Here is a 16,433-nt window from a genome sequence, read left to right on the forward strand (position 1 = left end):
AATGGAAACTTCATCTTGTAGTTCAAGTCACATAAAATCTGTCCTCTATCGTGAGAGCACAAGAAGCAAAAAAGGCCAGCAGTGATCATTGCTTGGCCTTCCATCAGAATGCCTTTTGATGTAGAAAAGCAAAGAGTCGAGACTAAAACTGCCTACTATAGACCCCGAACCATGAAACTGTGTGCGCATCACTGGTATCACCGCCGTCTACCGAGAGCGGTTCTGGACGCAGCGTCCGTCGGTCAAAACTCTAAAACCCTCTCAACTCGTTCCCTGAGCATCCATCATCACACCACGACCACTTGAGTTACCGCAAAAACAGGTCACCAACGCCGTTTCTCAATGTTCTCGTCCGGTCGACGTGGTCAAGGCCGAGATAGTCGTCATCGCTTGTCGCAACGTTCCACAGCTCGTCGTCTAGACAAGTTTTAGCAATGCGAGACTGTGAGTGAGCTTCAGGGAATCTTACCGTCATTCAGGTATTGTGGCTTTGAGAAGTGCGACCTCTTTACCACGGCAAACTTGATCTTCTCGAAGCTCTTGCCCTTCAGGCCAGTCCGCTTTTCCAGGCGCTTCTTGGTGTCTACGAATTTCTCGCCCTGCCCATTGTTAGCGTTCCGCGTCACATCTCCCACTCCTGTAACGTACCTCGATAAGGATGAACTTGAAAGGTACACCGTGGACCCTGCTCGGCTCGTTCTGGAAGTGGAACACCTGGATGAAATTGCTCGTCTCCTCCTCGTTCGCTTCTTCCTCAGGGACCCGCTCCGCGAAGACGTTGGTGTAATCGTTCATACTAATGACGGGATATTCACGTGGGAGTTCGCGGTAGAACTTATGACTGCTGGTCTCGTACACGCGAATGCGTCCGCCCTCAGCCTCGTCGGGAATGCCGGCCTTCTTGACCAAGACCTGGATAAGGTCTTCAATGTTGCCATTCTTAGCAACGAGAAGGTCGTAATGATCCTATGTCCGGTCAGTATAGCCCAGTGTCTGCAACGTTCGCGGCGTCTCATACCTCTTTCGTAATGCCCTCACTAAGCCAAGTGATCTTAACAGTCTTCTTGGTGTCTAGTTCGGCAAGACTCATGTCCAAAACCTCAAAGTAAAAGGCGTCCGTGCGTTGACTCGAGCTAAGCTGGTTGTATCCAGAGGGGTTCAGGATGAGCTGTAAGCTTTGGTTGACCCCACGCTTGACTGTTGTCTTTGGGTTTCCGGTAGCCGAGTTGACGGTCCAGAAGCGGATGTGGGTTGGATCGACGCCCAGCCTGTCGCCAACACGCTCTGCAAGCACGTCGTAGCTGATCTTGGAGTTGAGGACGAGCTCGAAAGGAGGGAACTTTTCGGGGTTGCAGCGGGTCGGGTGCGCGTGGAATTTGACGGTCTTCTTGTTATGGAGAAAGTCGTAGTACTCCCTCGCGTCGTCAAAGCGATCAGCCTTCTTCGGCGGCTCTTCCACTGCTTGCTTGTCGCCGAGTCCCAGGCGCTTCTCGAGGATGTTCCGGTCACCCTTGCGCTCTGTCGTCTTCTGGAAGCAGACGATGTCACCATCCTGCAATTCTGCGGCCTTAAGAGACTGCTTAGCCTTCAAGGCTTCGATCATGGTCGGCTTGATTTCCTGCAGAAGAGTTAGCAGATGGTTGGGTAACAGCACATTTCAAGTAATCAACTCACCTCCCACAGGCAAATCTTTTCGTCCGACGGCAGCTTGTCGCCCCAGCCCATTTTCTTCATGATGATCGGGACCAGCTCCTCGACCTTTTTTTCCTTGCTGATGTAAACATGGCCAATACCGTGGAGAGACTGCGCCTCCACGTCGAAGTGCTTGAGGAAAACCAAGATGAGGTCGTTCTTCACGACCACCCCGTTCAGCTGTCCTTGGTAGGTCGGCCAGACCGCTTCGCCCTCCGGCGTGGTCTCCTCTGCGACCTCCGCCCAGACCCTCAAGAACTGGTCCCGGTGCGCGGCCGCTCGTTGGAAGCACTCCTCAACTGTCGGGCGCAGGTCCATGATCGGCTGGTCGGGGCGAATGGTCTTGTTCTGACGGTTTACCATGATCCAGAGACGGACCTTGCGAGGGTCCAAGTCAAGAGACTCCGCAATGGTCGCCACCAGCTCTTCCATCGTCGAAGAACGAAGCACACGGTATGATTTGGGCGCCCCCTCGTCTTCGGCATGATCCGCATCGAATGACGTCAAGTCAGTGCCGCCGTGGGCCTTGAAGGTTTGCTCCGTAATGACCTTAACATAGATGTAGAGATGCTGTTCCTCCTTCTCCTTGCGTTTAGCCTCTTTCAGAGCGGTTTCCTCCTCGAACCTCGATCGCAGGTGGAGGGGAATGTCCTCCTTGGTGACGGGGCACAGAATGTTGTCCAGACGCGACTGGCGAATGTACACCAGCATGTAGGCGCTGTTCTGGCGCACAACCGGGGCCTTCTTCTGCAGGGGCGCCCGGAGATGGTTGGCGGGGTGCGTCCGGTATTCTCCACCAAAGTTCTCCTCGAGCACTTCGCGCATCGTGGCCTTCGTGACCTTGTCGTCGTCGTACTTGTAGAACCATCCATCTTTCTCAGGCTTCAGGAACGCATAGTAGTGGCCGGCGTTCAAGTCACCGCTGTGAACGAGTACGCCGTGAAGCTGATACGTCCATGACTCCGATTTGTCGGCATCTTCTGAAAGGTACGGAGCGGCATCGAAAATCTCAGGGAATTCGTATCGGTCGTTGATCTTCATCATGGTATCTCGTTGGATGTCGTACTCAAAACGTTTCAGTTGCAAGTGCAGGACGTTGGGGAAGCTCTGGAAGATGACGCCCTTATTGGCGTCCTGCAGCTTGAACTCGTCGCCAGCGTAGTACTGGTTCTCACCATCCATCTTCTCGACCTGGACGTAGTCCTTGAAGCTGTCCAGAAGGTTCTTGTTACCGCTCACGTTGAGCTGAATGTCCCAGAAGTCTTCGACACGGCTAGATTCGTAGTCGACGTTAACACAAGAGATGTAAGTCTTTATCTTACCGCTAAACATCTCGGGGAGGACGTGTTCAGCCGGCGTGCCCTTCATCTTCTCTTCCATGCGCTCCATCAACTTTCGCGACAACTCCTGGACGTCCTGTTGCTCGAAGATGTGCCTCGTCTCCCAGCCGAAGGACTTGGTGAGCTCGTTGGTTCCGACGGCCTGCTCGGAAGTCTGCAGTTGGTAAAAAAGGCGCTGTAGGGTGTATGCGCTGTTGCCCATGCTCTCTTCGCTCTGGGTGGGAATTTCGTAAATGGCCTGTGGCATGTCAGCAGTCGGACTCACCGCTTAGGGGGGTACTTAGCGGTCGTACGCACTTTGCGAAAAGCGTTGGTAAAATACAGAGATTGAAGGAGAGAGTTGAGGTAGCACGTGGCGCCTTGGTTGCGCAGGCCGACGTAGCCCGTCTCCTTTTTGGAATCGTAGTTGTTGAAGTTGTGCCAAAGGACACCCGTCTCGTCTTTAACAATGCGAATGTAGGCCGTGATGTTGGCGGTCTCGTTCTCGCAAAGAGGTCGACTTCCACCCTCCCAAGGCACGTTGAACATCTTCCGGAGCTCGAGGAATCTGGTGAAACCCCAGTCCGACTCCTCCTTGGTGAATCGATGGTGGGCTGTGTGATGGGTGTATAGACTCGGGTCGTCCGGGTTCCATAGGACGAGGGCGAACTGCACGCAGCAGCTCCAATTGTCAGGAATGTTGGCCGGTTCGAATCCATGCTCGAGGTAAATGGAACACTGGTCTACGTTATTACCGTGCGGGAAGAGGAGAATGCGCCTGGCGTGGATGTCAGCAAAATTATCGGCCGTGGCGACGAGAGGCCACAAGAGCGAAATAAGCGTACCATGGAAAGCCGCCAGCCTGAAAGACCGGGCCATGCTCCTTCTTCGACATTGACCTCCATGCTTCGACTGTCCATGTGTTGACGACGTCCTCGACGATTTCGGGCTCTTCGTGGAGGTGTGGGAAAATGATTTCCTTCATGGCATCGACTGTCCCGAGTTAGCCGGGCAAGGGTCTGTGGATAATGTCTTGACGGCAATTAATCCTACAATCATTTGCCATGGGCAAGTCTTGCAATTGTTCGGCCTCATTGTCGAGGTTGTCGGGGCTGATGATGGCAATGGGCTCCTTCTCCGAGTCGGTCACGCCGACATACTCGTCGGTATCGACAACCATCTCGTTCGGCGAGTGGATATCGTTGTCGTAGCTCTGCGTGCGGTAGAGACTGGGGTTAGCTCAGGCCACACTTTGGTGACGGGTAGCGGGGGGCGGTGGTAGAAGGGCAGCCAAGGAAAGAATGTGTAGATAGATAGGTAGAGATAGGTAGGTTGGGTTCAGCAGAGAGAGAGGGAGGGAGGGAGCTTGGCTTGCTCGGCCGAATGGCGGGGTATGGAAAAGTAGGTATGGTGAGGCTGGAACAGGGCCAGATGGAGATGAGGAGTAGAGCAATGGGGCAGGCTGCTGTGGTGACAAGGCTCAAGGCGGGTGAACAAGAAAGAAAGACAAGCAGGAGGGGCAGAGTGGCAGCCGCTCACTGTATCCAAGCATGTGTTTTGTGGCTTACCATGGTTTAGCTGCAGTGGCGTCAAAGAAAAGAGAGAGAGCAAGAGCCGATGCCGTTACCAGTCAGGAAACCAGAGCAAAAATGGCGATTTGCGCCAATGCTGGTTTGATGACGGAGTAGAAGCCGCAAAGGCAGGATGGTGGCAGCTGGAGGGAGGGCAAGCAGCAGGCTGCCTTGGGGACCTGAAAACAGCAGGTGCAAGGAGCAAAGGTGCCTTTTTTCCAGGAAAACGTTGTCAGTCGTAGCAAAGAAGTGCAGGTGGTGATGAAGAGATCTTGCATGAACAAAAAGACAAGACCAGGAAGGTGGAGGCAGCAACAGGTTGGTCCAAGCAGGTGCACCTTAGAAACAGGTGTATGGTTGATCAGTCAGTCAAAAGAGCAGGCCAACAGCCTGGGCTGGGGTGGGTGTGCTTGCGTGTGTGTGTGTCAAGTGAATGAGTGCCGTGCTTTGCTGTGAGGTGTACCGTGTGATGCACTAGACAGACCAAGCAAATCCAGTCGTGGGGGAGAGGGTTGGAGAATGGCAGCAGGTTAATGGTGAGGCGCAGTACAGGTACAGACCAGCGACAGGCAGAGGAGAGATAGCTTGCCGGGGATGATGAATGGAGCATGAGAGAAGCAGCACAATGGAGGCAGGATAGGCTTGGCTAAGTAGTAGATGTTAGGCTGAGATAGAAGATGCCAGCAAAGACGTTAACAGAAGGTTCACCTAAGGAATCCGTTTCGAGGACATGCCCCACTCTCCCGCAGCCCAAGGACCTTTTATGCCGGCCAGCTGCTGCACTGGGCAGAGTGCTAACTGCTGGCCTGGGGCAAATATGGGCTTGTGTGTACTATGTAAGGCAAAGAAGGGGAGGACAACTGCGATTTGCACCTTGCCCTCTCGATCTCCCCTCTCTCATTGGAGAGAACAACCTCCCACCCCTCCAATGACGTTGCTGTGACCGCCACCCAAGTCTGCAAGCCACCTTCTTCGAGGGCCACCTCACCCACCATTAATTGTGCCCCAGCTGACATACAGGCTTTCCTTCTACTTGTTGCCTTGGATGCTAATGCCAGCTACTGCTGTAAACACGCAATACGCAGCAGGGCTCAACTAGACAGGGCTAGACAAAATGGAGAGGTTATCCGTGCTCCTATACCATTCGTTTCATCGCCTGGAACCTTGATGCAGCCATCTGGCAAATTGGGTATAGGAGTCCATACTGACTCTTCAGAGGTGATGGGAACCGGCCTTGCTTGTCGAATAGTTAGGGGCTGGTGGTCTGACTGCGCCTGGTCTTCTCAGTATGGAATCGAGCACGTGTGCTGACCCGAATTACCCAGCACCCAATGGGATCTGCAGCGCCCTAACTCGGAAGTCTGGAGCATTGCATAGTAAATTCGGCCGAAGTGAGCTTTGCCAGCTCTTGCGCCATAGGCCATAGCCATGAGGTGGTTGCTCGATTCGTCCGAGATGTTACCGTCTCCCCAGCCTGGGTCTCAACAATGGCCCGAGATGTCAACTGCTATGTGCATTACAAACATGGAGCCGAAATTGGCTTCGTTTGTGCAAAGCAGGAAAAGATTCAGACAATCATCCCATTCAGATCAATATCGCACACGCCTAAGCTGGTGCGGTGCTCTTTCTAGACGTGACAAGTCCAGGAAGGCACTACAATTTCCCCATTCCCCCTCGCCATCCAAAGTAGGTACAGGGTGACATTCCAATCCCCCACTCGCTCCATGCAGGCGAACAGAGCTTCCGAGGCATAAACAGCCATCCCGGTCGTCTCATCCGGGGATTACTGCCGCTATCTTACAACCCCTCCCGAGTTCCTACCATGGAACTCTGTACAGAGTACGGGGCAGGCCTATATTAGAAGGCAGCCCGACTATGTGGCAGAATGTCCTGTGCTGTCGCAAAAGCGCGACAGAATAAAGGGGTTTGTCCATGTCGGGAATTTAAACCCCCCCCCCCATCTGCCCATGGTTAACCTGACTGTTCGAAGCCTAGGAAGGATGTTTGGTATCTATTCCCGGCACCTAAGCCTCTTTGGTGATATTGGCGATGGAGGAAGTGTCGAGTCTGTCACCTTACCTTGCATTCCCGTGCCCCTCACCAAACTTCATCACTGACTCCGGTCCCCAATACGCGAAAAGAAGCAGGCGCTTCGCGAACTACAGAACCCCTAGAGACAATGCACGCAGCAGCACTTCACCCAAACCTCCCACATCTCACCCATTGCCGAACAAGTCCGTCGACCAAGGAAACCCGCTTCTCAACTTGGCAGACGAGGAGGATGGGCACCCTTTCTACCCAAGCTCCAGCGCATAACACTGAAGTGTGGGAGCTCCGCAGCGCTTTGAGCCAATCACGTCACGTTGCTCCGGCCGCTGGAGAAAGACTGGACGCTGGAGTCTTGCCAGGGTCGCCCGTTACGGCAGTCCGCAGAATGGTGCGCCGATTCCGCAGTGTGGGGTAGTTCCAGACCCTGACAAGGTAGCAACCGCCCGGCCGTTCTTGATGCGAGAGTCATCCAATCTGTCGGCCGGTCACGCCCTCTCGAGAGAGCTTCAACAGCTGCCCAACCCGACGCGAGACAATCCCTCCCCCCCCCCCCCCCCAAAAAAAAAAATTCGCTCATACCCTCCACCTCCTCCCTTCTTCTCGCTTCGTCATCCCCTCCCCTCGAAATCGAGTCTTCGCAAAACCGTCGTCTCTTCCCGACCCTACTCGGTTTCTCACCTCTCCTCGCATGGAATCGACGGCATGGTTTCCCTCGCATTGCGGCATGCCGGCAGACGATGCGGATTGACATCAACCACAAGGAGGGCACTGCTGCCTGCGAGATCCGGTGCTCAGCATGAGCGCGGCGTCTCGTCGTCGCTATGGCGCTCCATGAGCAGCGCTACCTGGAGACCGGTGTCGGTCTTGGACGAGTGCGCCTCCCGCCCTGTCTCGAGACTTCAGTGCCTTTCTGTCACATGCTAAACAAAGTCTCGTTTTCGACAGATGGGTCGTGAGAGAAGCCCGTCCCATCAGCTTGCGACAGCTTATGGTTTTCGGCCGGTCCCTCACCGAATCACGACTTTTGAGCTCTGCAAACTACGTTCGAACTGAGCTGCCGACTCGGTAAGGGCCATTCCTTGCTGCGTCATACCTCTCCGTACGGACTGACTGGTAGATTCCCGTCGTAACAGAATAGCACATCGCATTCGAGATATGCAGCAACTGCCCTACGTCGTAGTCACAAATCCCCACATAAAAGAGGTCTACGAGCTATACAACAATGCGTTCGAGATGTTTCGCAAGGTCAAAGAGGTCAAGAACCTGGAGGACAACGAGAAGTTCTGCCAGATCATCAGCGGCATGCTCAAGGCTCACCTCACCGTCATCCCCAAGCTATCGATGGGCATTCTGGAAAGCCGAGGCTGCATGGATGCCAAAGATCTTGACAAGTTCATGAATACCGTCTTGAGATCGGTGAGTCCCCGTCCCATTGTGCCGCCGGTATCGCTCACTTCGGCAAATCTAACGCAAGCCCCTCTCCAGAGGATATCCCGTAGAGTCATCGCCGAACAGCATCTCGCCCTGACGGAAACGTATCACTCGCCGTGGTTCTCGCCCGGCGCGAAGCTATCCGAGTCCGAATTTATAGGCGAGGTCTTCATTAAGTGCATCGCCAAAGACGTCATCGAGCGCTGCACCCGCGCCGTCGAGAGCCTGGCCCGCTCGACGTATGGCCAAGATGTAGAGCTTCCCGAGATCAAGGTCGAGGGCCACCTCGAGGCAAACTTCCCCTACATCCTTAGCCACCTCGAGTATATCATTGGCGAGCTGCTGCGCAATTCCGTCCAGGCAGTCGTAGAGCGGCGGCAGCGCGATAATAACAAGAACACCAAGCTCCCACCCATCGAGGTGACCATATGTGAAGCGCAGCAGCACGTCATTATTCGCATATCCGACCAGGGCGGCGGTATCCCCAGAGAGGAGCTGCCGTATCTCTGGTCCTTCAGTAAAGGGCCGCAGAGCCAGCGCCGATTGGAGAACCTGGGTCGAGTGCCCAAGCTGGCCGCCACCATGCAGGAGCTCCACGTCTCGGAGGAGCTGGGACGGGCGGACATGAAGACCCCGAGCCACGGTAGTTCCCTCTCCTCGATGACCAGCCGGCCGCCCAATCTGCGGCTGGGCATGGGGCTTCCCCTGAGCAGAGTCTATGCCGAGTACTGGGCAGGCAGCCTCGAGCTGCATAGTCTCGAGGGCTACGGCGTAGACGCATTCCTCCAGATATCAAAGCTGGGCAACAAGAACGAACAACTGACTACCAGGGCCACGATGGATGCTGTATAGTGTAGAAAACCAAATCATACTAGGGACGATGCGGCGTAAATGTTATAAGATACCAGTTGGACGACACTAGGACATTCAGGGGACAGTTACACACAAACACACAGACACACAAACAGAGAGGTAGCACTTCGTTGCGAACACGAATGAAACATTTAGGATTATAGACGCCTTTCTCATTAATTTTGGTATCATGAAAAGGTGAGCTGGATTACATCGTGACTAAGAAACAGGGGGTAACTAAACGAGAAAAAAAGGGGGCTTAAGAGGTTTGGGGGAAGAAGAGAGCCCACAGACGCAATGTCTATCTCATACCCGGGCTCAGGGGCGCGCGTCGTTAGGTTTTGTCCTTTGTTTTCGACCTGCGGTGAAGCCCCTTGCTCATGTCGACGAGTCGACCGGTGAACCAGGGCCGCCGCAGTTGGCTAAAAACTAGCATATCCATGATGGCGAATCAAAAGGATAAGAATATTGCAGTGTGTTGGTGCTTTCGGTCCCCGATTGGTAAATGAAGTGGTAAGGGAAGTGTCGAGAATCCAGCAAGCACCCATTGCCCAGGAATAAACCGCTCAAAAATCGAGGGAAACCCTCACACTCGGATAGCCTTAGCGGCGGCCGTGGCTGCGGACGGCGCTTCCCTGCATCTGCTCCAGCTCGGTTTCCAGCTGCTTGATCTGGGCGTGGGTCTGCTCGAGGTCCTTGTTGAGACGGTCGCGCTCGGCAATGAGCTTCTGCTCCCACTGGCGGAAGCGCTGCTCCTCGATCTTGACCTGCTCGGTGAAACGCTTGCGCAGCGCCTCCTCCTCCTCCTTGAACTTAGGGTTGTCGAGCTTCCTAGGGCGGGCCTCGCCGAACTTGCGGGTCTCCATTTGCTGGGCGCGGTAGGCCTCGTAGTGCAGCTCCTCGGTGGTGTGGATGAGGTCGAGCATGTGGGTGCGGATGAGAATGGAACGCAGCTTCTTGAAATCGCAGTGGTCCTCGTTCTCGACCTCGGCAACACCCCAAGAGTATTGACGACCCTTTACGATGCGACCGTCGCCGGTCTTAACATCCTTCTCGGAACCAATGACGGCGAAGGGCATCGCAGCCATCAGGCTGCGAGCATGCTGGGCAGCAGGCTCGTCGTCCTCCTCGACGGGGGGCTGGTAGATCTTGATGCTCTGGGCCTCAATGACAGCACGGATCTGTAGCACAGTATGATCAGCAGTTGTTTGTTTGTACTGTACCGGCTTTGACTTACGCGAGCCTTGAACTTAGCCAAGTCCGCAGGGCTAAGGGTATCAGCCTTGGCGATGACGGGAATCAAGTTCACTCTCGAGCAGAGTCTCTTCATAACCTCGATATCGAGGGGTTTCAGGGTGTGACCAGTGGGGCGGATGAAGTACAAGCAGGTGTGGACACGCAGGTCGATCTTGTCCTGGCGGCGAGGCTGCTGCTCTTGGAGCATGTAGGACTCGTGCTGGTCGTCGAGGAACTCGATGATGGGCATCCACGAATCGCGGTTGTTGACATAGTCGCCGAAGCCGGGTGTGTCGATAACGGTCAGGCGGACTGTAAGCTGTGTTAATCGTATGATCTACGCATTTTCGATTCGGACGGCACAGCAACAGCATACCCTTGAAGAACTTCTCCTCCAACTCAGCCTTGGTGATCTCAATCTCGACGGTCTTGTCGACCTGCTTCTGGTGACGGCGCTTGTGGTCGGCATAGTTCTTGATGGTCGTCGAGAAGAGGGTGTTGATGAAGGTCGTCTTTCCCAGGCCGGACTCGCCCGCAACCTGGCTATCGTGTCAGCCGATTCGATTCTCCCCGGGCACCTCCATTTTTTCCCTCGCAGCAAAATCAACATACCATAATAGTGAAGGCGGCACCTCGCTTGGCAACAATCTTGTGTCGCTGGTTAGGGAGGTTGGCAATACCAATCGGTGAGGCGCTCTCGGCGGCGGGAGGGGCCATTTTGGGCGGTATTGACTGATTGGACAACTCTAAACACGTTCGTGATGCCTGGAAAAGGGTCTTGGGCCGCAAATATCGCAATTGAAAACGCGACTGTTTTCGTGATGTGGTTGCGGTGTGGGCGTGTTGACTGTTGAGTTGGGGAGGTTTCGAGCTTGTACTTCAGGGGAATCAAAAGGTGCCACCTCCAAATTTCCCTGCCGGCCTTCTGGGGTTGGGCGGTGCACATTCATTGGGCCAGTCGCAGGGGACTAATTAAGCCCCCCTTTTCCTGCCAATCAGTCCCCTTTTCCCCCTGGTGCTTTTGCCAACATTGAGCCTAGCCTAATATGGATTAGCTCTAGACTAATAGGTAAGGATGAATGATTCGCCGACCCCACCACAATCGATAAGAATTATTCGAGGTAAGGTAGGTACAACTCGGATTTTTTTTTCGGCAGCGACTACAAGGTGAGGAAATGGGTGCCAATTGACAATGAAGACCGATTTCAAGGTACGTTTTGCGGTTTCTCCGGTAAGCGCATGCGGTTTCTGACGGCGGGTGTGACTCTTTCTAGTTCTCCAATTTACTGGGCACGGTATACTGCCAGGGCAACCTGCTCTTCAGCCCCGATGGCACCCATCTGTTCTCGCCCGTGGGGAACAGGGTCACTGTCTTCGACCTCGTGAAGTATGTTCTCTTGTCTCGCGCGACGACGGTGGCTATGGTCTCGGTTTGCTGATATGACTTTCCAGCAATAAGTCGCATACCCTACCCTTTGCTCATCGCAAGAACATCGCCCGAATCGGCCTCACTCCTCGAGGAAACCTGCTGCTCTCCATCGACGAAGATGGCCAGGCCATTCTGACCAACGTCCTCCGCCGAATCGCCATTTACCGATTTTCCTTCCGCTCCTCCGTCAATGCGCTCTCGTTTTCGCCCTCCGGACGTCACTTCGCTGTCGGCTTGGGTCGTAAGATTGAGGTTTGGCATGTCCCGTCCACTCCGGATGCGAACGCCGAGGGCGAGCTGGAGTTTGCGCCGTTCGTCAAATACCACACCCACACTCAGCACTTCGACGACGTGCGCAGCATCGAATGGTCCAGCGACTCCCGATTCTTCCTCAGTACTTCCAAGGACTTAACCGCGAGGATATGGAGCTTGAACCAGGAGGAGGGCTTCGTGCCGACGGTGCTGTCCGGTCACAAGCAGGCCGTGGTTGGCGCCTGGTTCTCCGAGGACCAGGAGACAATCTACACCGTGAGCAAGGACGGCGCCGTTTTCGACTGGAAATACGTCGGGAAGCCGGTTCGCGACGAGGACGAGATGGTCGACGTCGACGAGGACGACATGCGCTGGAGGATCGTCGACCGACACTACTTCATGCAGAACAGCGCGCATGTTCGATGCGCAACCTTCCACCCCGAATCCAACCTCCTCGTCGCCGGTTTCTCCAACGGCACCTTCGGCCTCTACGAAATGCCCGACTTCAACATGATCCACACCTTGAACATCTCGCAGAACGATATTGACTTCGTGACGATCAACAAGAGCGGAGAGTGGTTGGCGTTTGGTGCATCGAAGCTTGGGCAGCTACTGGTGTGGGAGTGGCAGTCCGAATCGTACATCCTCAAGCAGCAGGGCCACTTCGACTCGATGAACAACCTAGTCTATTCCCCCGACGGACAGCGCATCGTCACGATCGCTGACGATGGCAAGATCAAAGTGTGGGATACCGAGTCCGGGTTCTGCATCGTCACCTTCACCGAGCACACAAGCGGCGTGACAGCCTGCGAGTTTTCCAAAAAGGGCAACGTTCTCTTCACATCCAGCTTGGACGGTTCAGTGCGAGCGTGGGATCTCATCAGATTCAGAAACTTCCGGACGTTCACGGCACCCACGAGGCTATCATGGTCGTGTATGGCCGTCGATCCCAGCGGCGAGGTTGTCGCTGCCGGGTCCCTGGACTCCTTCGACATCCACATTTGGTCTGTGCAAACGGGCCAGCTGTTGGATCAGCTCACCGGTCACGAGGGCCCGGTCTCGGCCCTGGCCTTCACACCAAACGGAGACTCGCTCGTCAGTGGTAGTTGGGACCGCACCGCGAGGATCTGGTCCATTTTCAACAGAACACAGACCAGCGAGCCCCTGCAGTTGCAGGCCGACATCCTCGACATCGCCGTCAGACCCGACTCGCTGCAGCTGGCCATTTCGACACTTGACGGCCAGCTGTCTTTCTGGTCCATCACGGATGCCGAGCAGGTGTCCGGGGTGGACGGACGCCGCGACGTGTCTGGCGGACGCAAGATCACCGACCGGAGGACGGCGGCCAACGTGGCCGGGACGAAGAGCTTCAACACCATCCGCTACAGCACGGATGGAAGCTGTTTGCTTGCGGGTGGCAACAGCAAGTACATCTGCCTGTACTCCGTGCACACCATGGTTCTCCTGAAGAAGTACACGGTCAGCGTCAACCTGTCCTTGTCCGGCACACAAGAGTTCCTCAACAGCAAGCTCCTTACCGAAGCCGGCCCCGACGGCCTGATCGATGACCAGGGCGAGGCCTCGGACCCCGAGGACAGAAGAGATCTCACCCTGCCCGGTTCGAAGCGCGGCGACCCCTCGTCGAGGAAGAAGCTGCCGGAGGTTCGAGTCTCGGGCGTGGCCTTCTCTCCCACCGGCACCGCCTTCTGCGCCGCCTCCACAGAGGGATTGCTCATCTACAGTCTCGACAACCTGATGCAGTTCGACCCGTTCGACCTCAACATGGAGATCACACCCGCGTCGACGCTCGCCGTGCTCGAGAACGACAAGGACTACCTCAAGGCGCTGGTCATGGCTTTTCGCCTCAACGAGGCCGGCCTTATCAAGCGCGTCTTCCTCTCAATACCGCACACGGACATCGCACTCGTCGTCCAGGACACGCCCATCGTCTACGTGCCTAGGCTGCTGCGCTTCGTCGCCGCGCAGACGGAGGAGACGCCGCACATCGAGTTCTGCCTGCTCTGGGTCAAGGCGCTGGTGGACAAGCACGGCGCCTGGCTCACGCAGCACCGGAGCAAGGTGGACGTCGAGCTGAGGGTCGTCGCGCGGGCGGTCTCGAGGATGCGGGACGAGATCAGAAGGCTCGCCGACGACAACGTGTACATGGTGGATTACCTGGTGGGCCAGGCGGACGAGAAGGAGACGAGTGGCGTAAAAATGCTGGATTTGGCTGCGTTTGACCATCCCGCGAAGACACTGGCCATCGGGGACGCCGACGAGGGCCAGAGCGACTCGGATGGTGATGGATGGGTCGGGCTGGACTAGACATAGATATTATTACAATTGTATACCCCGTTTTGCCAAATCCGCCTCGCCGCTTGCTCCCATGGCATGCGGTCCGCCGTTCCTCAATCCTCTTCACAACCTCGAAGCGGTTTCTGCGCCACCGGCTAGTCAATCGCGAGCGGGAATGTCCTGGCGCCGGTGTTAGATACGGGTTTCACGCGTTGTCAATGAGATCTTCCCGCTTACCTTCCATGCCTCTTCGAAGCCGGCCGAGCGGACCCATCTCGTCCCGGAGTGCTCCGTCCCATCCAGCAGCATGTAGGCCAGCTTGAGCCACTCGTCGTCCCCTTTGATCTTGATCCACGGCTTGTCGCCGTAATTGGAAGACAGCTCGTGGCAGATGCCGAGAGCGCGTGCCACCTTGATCGTGTGGCCGTCGTCAGGGATATTGTGGAATCTCGGAAGGAGGTCTGTAACCCAGTTAGTGTCGGTGCCAGTGGGCCGTACGGGCACATCCGGGCGGTGAATTGTCACCTACCTGATGGCTTCGAGACCAGCTCTTTGCCCTGGTCCCGGTCCCTTGGCTTGTATGACCTGACTTGGTCCAGGCGGAGTTCTGGGCAGCCGCGTGCCGCGTACTGGACAAGATCCATCCGGATCTTGTGCTCGAGCATGCGAACCTTATTTTCTGTCGAGATCCAAGGCTTGGAGTTGAAACTAAGAAAGATGGGCGCCACGTTCGTGTGATGGCTGGACGTGATGTTAGTGGCCTTTGATCTCCAAACACGGGCCTCAACGGGCTTACATCAAGAAGAAGTCCCACTTCGCCTCCTTCCCCGGACGAAGGGCTGCGCCGCCAGTGACGTAGAAGCCAATATGAAACATCTCGGCCGTCCTCTCGTCCAGCTCCTCAGGCAGGACTTTGACCTTGCTCGCGACCCTGAGCATCTCCTCGGGCGCGCGCTTCATGACGCCGTCGAAGATCTTGTTCGCGTCCCCCATCTCCGTAGCCGTGGCCAGCTTCTGGTCACCCCGGATCTCCTTGATGAGCGCCGCGATCTGCGGCATCGGCGTCTTGGCGGTCTCGTCCGCGCGCCTCTCAGTCTCGTCGAGGAAGGCCTTGAGCTGGTTCTTATGCACGGCGGCCTGGGCCAGGCCCTCGGCGACGATGGCGGGCTGCTCCCACTCGACGCCGTACATGAGCTGGATGATGGGGTGCAGGATGCCGGCGAACATGCGCTGGAACATGTCGTTGGCACGCTCGTCGCCCTTGAAGAGGTGCTCGTTCAGCGCTGCCTCCCAGCCCAGCCTCTCGATCTCACGCTGGTAGAAGAGGAGGAAGTCGGAGTAATGCTTCTCTCGGCCCAGGTACTTTTTTGTCTTTTCCCAGTCGTGGAGCTCGTCTGCCACACTGTCCTGGCTTTCTTTGGCGGGTCTCTGGTAGTTTGCGTTTTCATTGTATGCCGTTTGAATGGCATCAGGGCCTGCTCCGGTGCCAAAGAGGGCAAGGAGATGATGGGGGATCTGTGGTGATGTTTTAAAAAAAGGTGGCTCGATTTAGTGCCCGATTTGGACTTACATGATTGTGGAAGCCATCTTGGTTGAAGAAGACGTGATGTTTCTGTTAGGACGATCAGCATGCAACTCATCGAACGCCTCATCTCAGTAAGAGTGGAACCACCCGCCTTCAGGTCCTCTTGCAAAAGCTCCGAGACCTTGTTCGCAGTGTCATCTTGCTGCTTAAACTTCCACAGCCCGGTGTTTGTCACTGGGACTTGGATCTTGTACGGAGTCGCCATGTTGATGCTTCTCGTCTGGCCGAATGAACAGGTGCGTTCTCCACTGAAAACAATGATCTTTGAGATTCGTCGAGAGGCGGTTGAAGATGACCCTATTTTCATTGCAGATAATCAAGTATTGGGATGCCCTGGTAGCGTTGCAAGCCGTATGTAGCAGAACCTTAAGTATCGGGGACAAGGGAGTGTCACAAAGAGGATCACCGGCTTACAAATGAGACACGCACGAAAGGGCGAGAGCGAGAGCGAGCGAGCCGTGATGGGAAGCGGATGTTCTCCCATAGAGTGGCTAGATGCGGGTAAGTAGGTGTGGGTGGGCTCGCACCCGCGTGGCCAAACTAAACTCTACTCTGTTAAGTCACTTCCCCGGATTCTTTGACGTCATCGTAGCGTCGTGCTGAGGATTGGCTTACGGCACCTCGCGCTCGAGTGTCGGCTGAATACCGGAAGAGCCGGCTCACATCTTAGCGAAGGGATATTCATACGACTGAGAAGAGCGTCGGGGTTGTGCATTGTGTCC

At 55.6% G+C, this 16,433-nt stretch overlaps 5 protein-coding genes across 5 annotated transcripts; 2 read left to right on the top strand and 3 right to left on the bottom strand.

Moving 5' to 3' along the window:
- Window positions 1-54: 54 nt before the first annotated feature.
- On the bottom strand, window positions 55-5,049 carry CDEST_04870 (Putative MATH/TRAF domain, ubiquitin specific protease, ubiquitin carboxyl-terminal hydrolase). Its single transcript, XM_062921029.1, has 9 exons — window positions 4,580-5,049; window positions 4,065-4,224; window positions 3,857-4,004; window positions 3,330-3,789; window positions 1,675-3,270; window positions 1,019-1,618; window positions 649-966; window positions 470-599; window positions 55-417 (listed from the first exon to the last, which is right to left on the bottom strand). The coding sequence occupies exons 1-9, from the start codon at window positions 4,580-4,582 to the stop codon at window positions 308-310; spliced, it is 3,525 nt and encodes a 1,174-aa protein (XP_062777080.1). The 5' UTR covers window positions 4,583-5,049; the 3' UTR covers window positions 55-307.
- A 2,135-nt stretch (window positions 5,050-7,184) lies between these two features.
- On the top strand, window positions 7,185-9,081 carry CDEST_04871 (Putative PDK/BCKDK protein kinase). Its single transcript, XM_062921030.1, has 4 exons — window positions 7,185-7,503; window positions 7,577-7,696; window positions 7,765-8,047; window positions 8,117-9,081. Exons 1-4 carry the CDS (start codon window positions 7,334-7,336, stop codon window positions 8,912-8,914), a joined length of 1,371 nt encoding a protein of 456 aa, XP_062777081.1. The 5' UTR covers window positions 7,185-7,333; the 3' UTR covers window positions 8,915-9,081.
- Window positions 9,082-9,098: 17 nt separating this feature from the next.
- CDEST_04872 (Putative septin, P-loop containing nucleoside triphosphate hydrolase) lies at window positions 9,099-11,045 on the bottom strand. The gene is made up of 4 exons (XM_062921031.1): window positions 10,763-11,045; window positions 10,527-10,689; window positions 10,152-10,462; window positions 9,099-10,095 (listed from the first exon to the last, which is right to left on the bottom strand). The coding sequence occupies exons 1-4, from the start codon at window positions 10,865-10,867 to the stop codon at window positions 9,517-9,519; spliced, it is 1,158 nt and encodes a 385-aa protein (XP_062777082.1). The 5' UTR covers window positions 10,868-11,045; the 3' UTR covers window positions 9,099-9,516.
- A 265-nt stretch (window positions 11,046-11,310) lies between these two features.
- CDEST_04873 (Putative periodic tryptophan protein) lies at window positions 11,311-14,180 on the top strand. Its single transcript, XM_062921032.1, has 3 exons — window positions 11,311-11,360; window positions 11,425-11,537; window positions 11,603-14,180. Exons 1-3 carry the CDS (start codon window positions 11,343-11,345, stop codon window positions 14,154-14,156), a joined length of 2,685 nt encoding a protein of 894 aa, XP_062777083.1. The 5' UTR covers window positions 11,311-11,342; the 3' UTR covers window positions 14,157-14,180.
- Window positions 14,181-14,184: 4 nt separating this feature from the next.
- CDEST_04874 (Putative questin oxidase) lies at window positions 14,185-16,020 on the bottom strand. Its single transcript, XM_062921033.1, has 6 exons — window positions 15,803-16,020; window positions 15,697-15,738; window positions 14,923-15,641; window positions 14,656-14,867; window positions 14,364-14,587; window positions 14,185-14,306 (listed from the first exon to the last, which is right to left on the bottom strand). The coding sequence occupies exons 1-6, from the start codon at window positions 16,016-16,018 to the stop codon at window positions 14,286-14,288; spliced, it is 1,434 nt and encodes a 477-aa protein (XP_062777084.1). The 5' UTR covers window positions 16,019-16,020; the 3' UTR covers window positions 14,185-14,285.
- Window positions 16,021-16,433: the final 413 nt, after the last annotated feature.

This window comes from Colletotrichum destructivum, chromosome 3 (genome assembly GCF_034447905.1).
Source record: "Colletotrichum destructivum chromosome 3, complete sequence".
Lineage (NCBI taxonomy): Eukaryota > Fungi > Ascomycota > Sordariomycetes > Glomerellales > Glomerellaceae > Colletotrichum > Colletotrichum destructivum.